At 44.3% G+C, this 440-nt stretch overlaps 1 protein-coding gene across 1 annotated transcript in view; it reads left to right on the plus strand.

The window, feature by feature from the left end:
* Positions 1-393, plus strand: part of LOC107595301 (14-3-3 protein beta/alpha-A-like) — a 20,040-nt gene extending 19,647 nt beyond the window's left edge. Inside the window, exon 6 of the mRNA XM_016285662.1 lies at positions 158-393. Coding sequence (XP_016141148.1) covers positions 158-217 — 60 coding nt within the window. The 3' untranslated portion in view covers positions 218-393. The remainder of the gene's footprint in view (positions 1-157) is intronic.
* Positions 394-440: the final 47 nt, after the last annotated feature.

The raw sequence follows: 440 nt of genomic DNA on the forward strand, positions 1-440 counted from the left end.
AAATTTTTCCCAATTTTTTTCAGTTCTCTTTTCAAAAAAATTTTTTTTAGATTTTTTTTTTTTTTTTTTTTTTAAGTAGCTTGCTCAGTTAATGACTAACTAGGAGCAGGTGTTGAGGTGTTCATGACTAACTAGTGTCTTTTCCTCCGTTTCACAGCTGTGGACTTCAGATAACCAGGGTGACGGCGAGGACACCGAGGAGGGCCGAGAAAACTGAGTCTCGCTCTGTCTGTCCTTCCCTTGTTATTCACCTACCATCGTTCCAGCTCAACACTGAGACCACCTCATCGTCTACTTCTGTCTCTTTTAGTTCTTTTACTCTCGCGCCTTCCTTGCTTTCTTCCTTCCCTGTCATTGTGGGGGTTTTTTTCTAAGGATTTGTGTAACGGGAGGTGGGTGGGAGGGGTTAAATAGGGGGCGGGTGGGCGTTGGGATGCGGC

The sequence above is a fragment of the Sinocyclocheilus grahami genome, unplaced genomic scaffold (assembly GCF_001515645.1).
Source record: "Sinocyclocheilus grahami isolate Dianchi unplaced genomic scaffold, SAMN03320097.WGS_v1.1 scaffold11.1, whole genome shotgun sequence".
Classification (NCBI taxonomy): domain Eukaryota; kingdom Metazoa; phylum Chordata; class Actinopteri; order Cypriniformes; family Cyprinidae; genus Sinocyclocheilus; species Sinocyclocheilus grahami.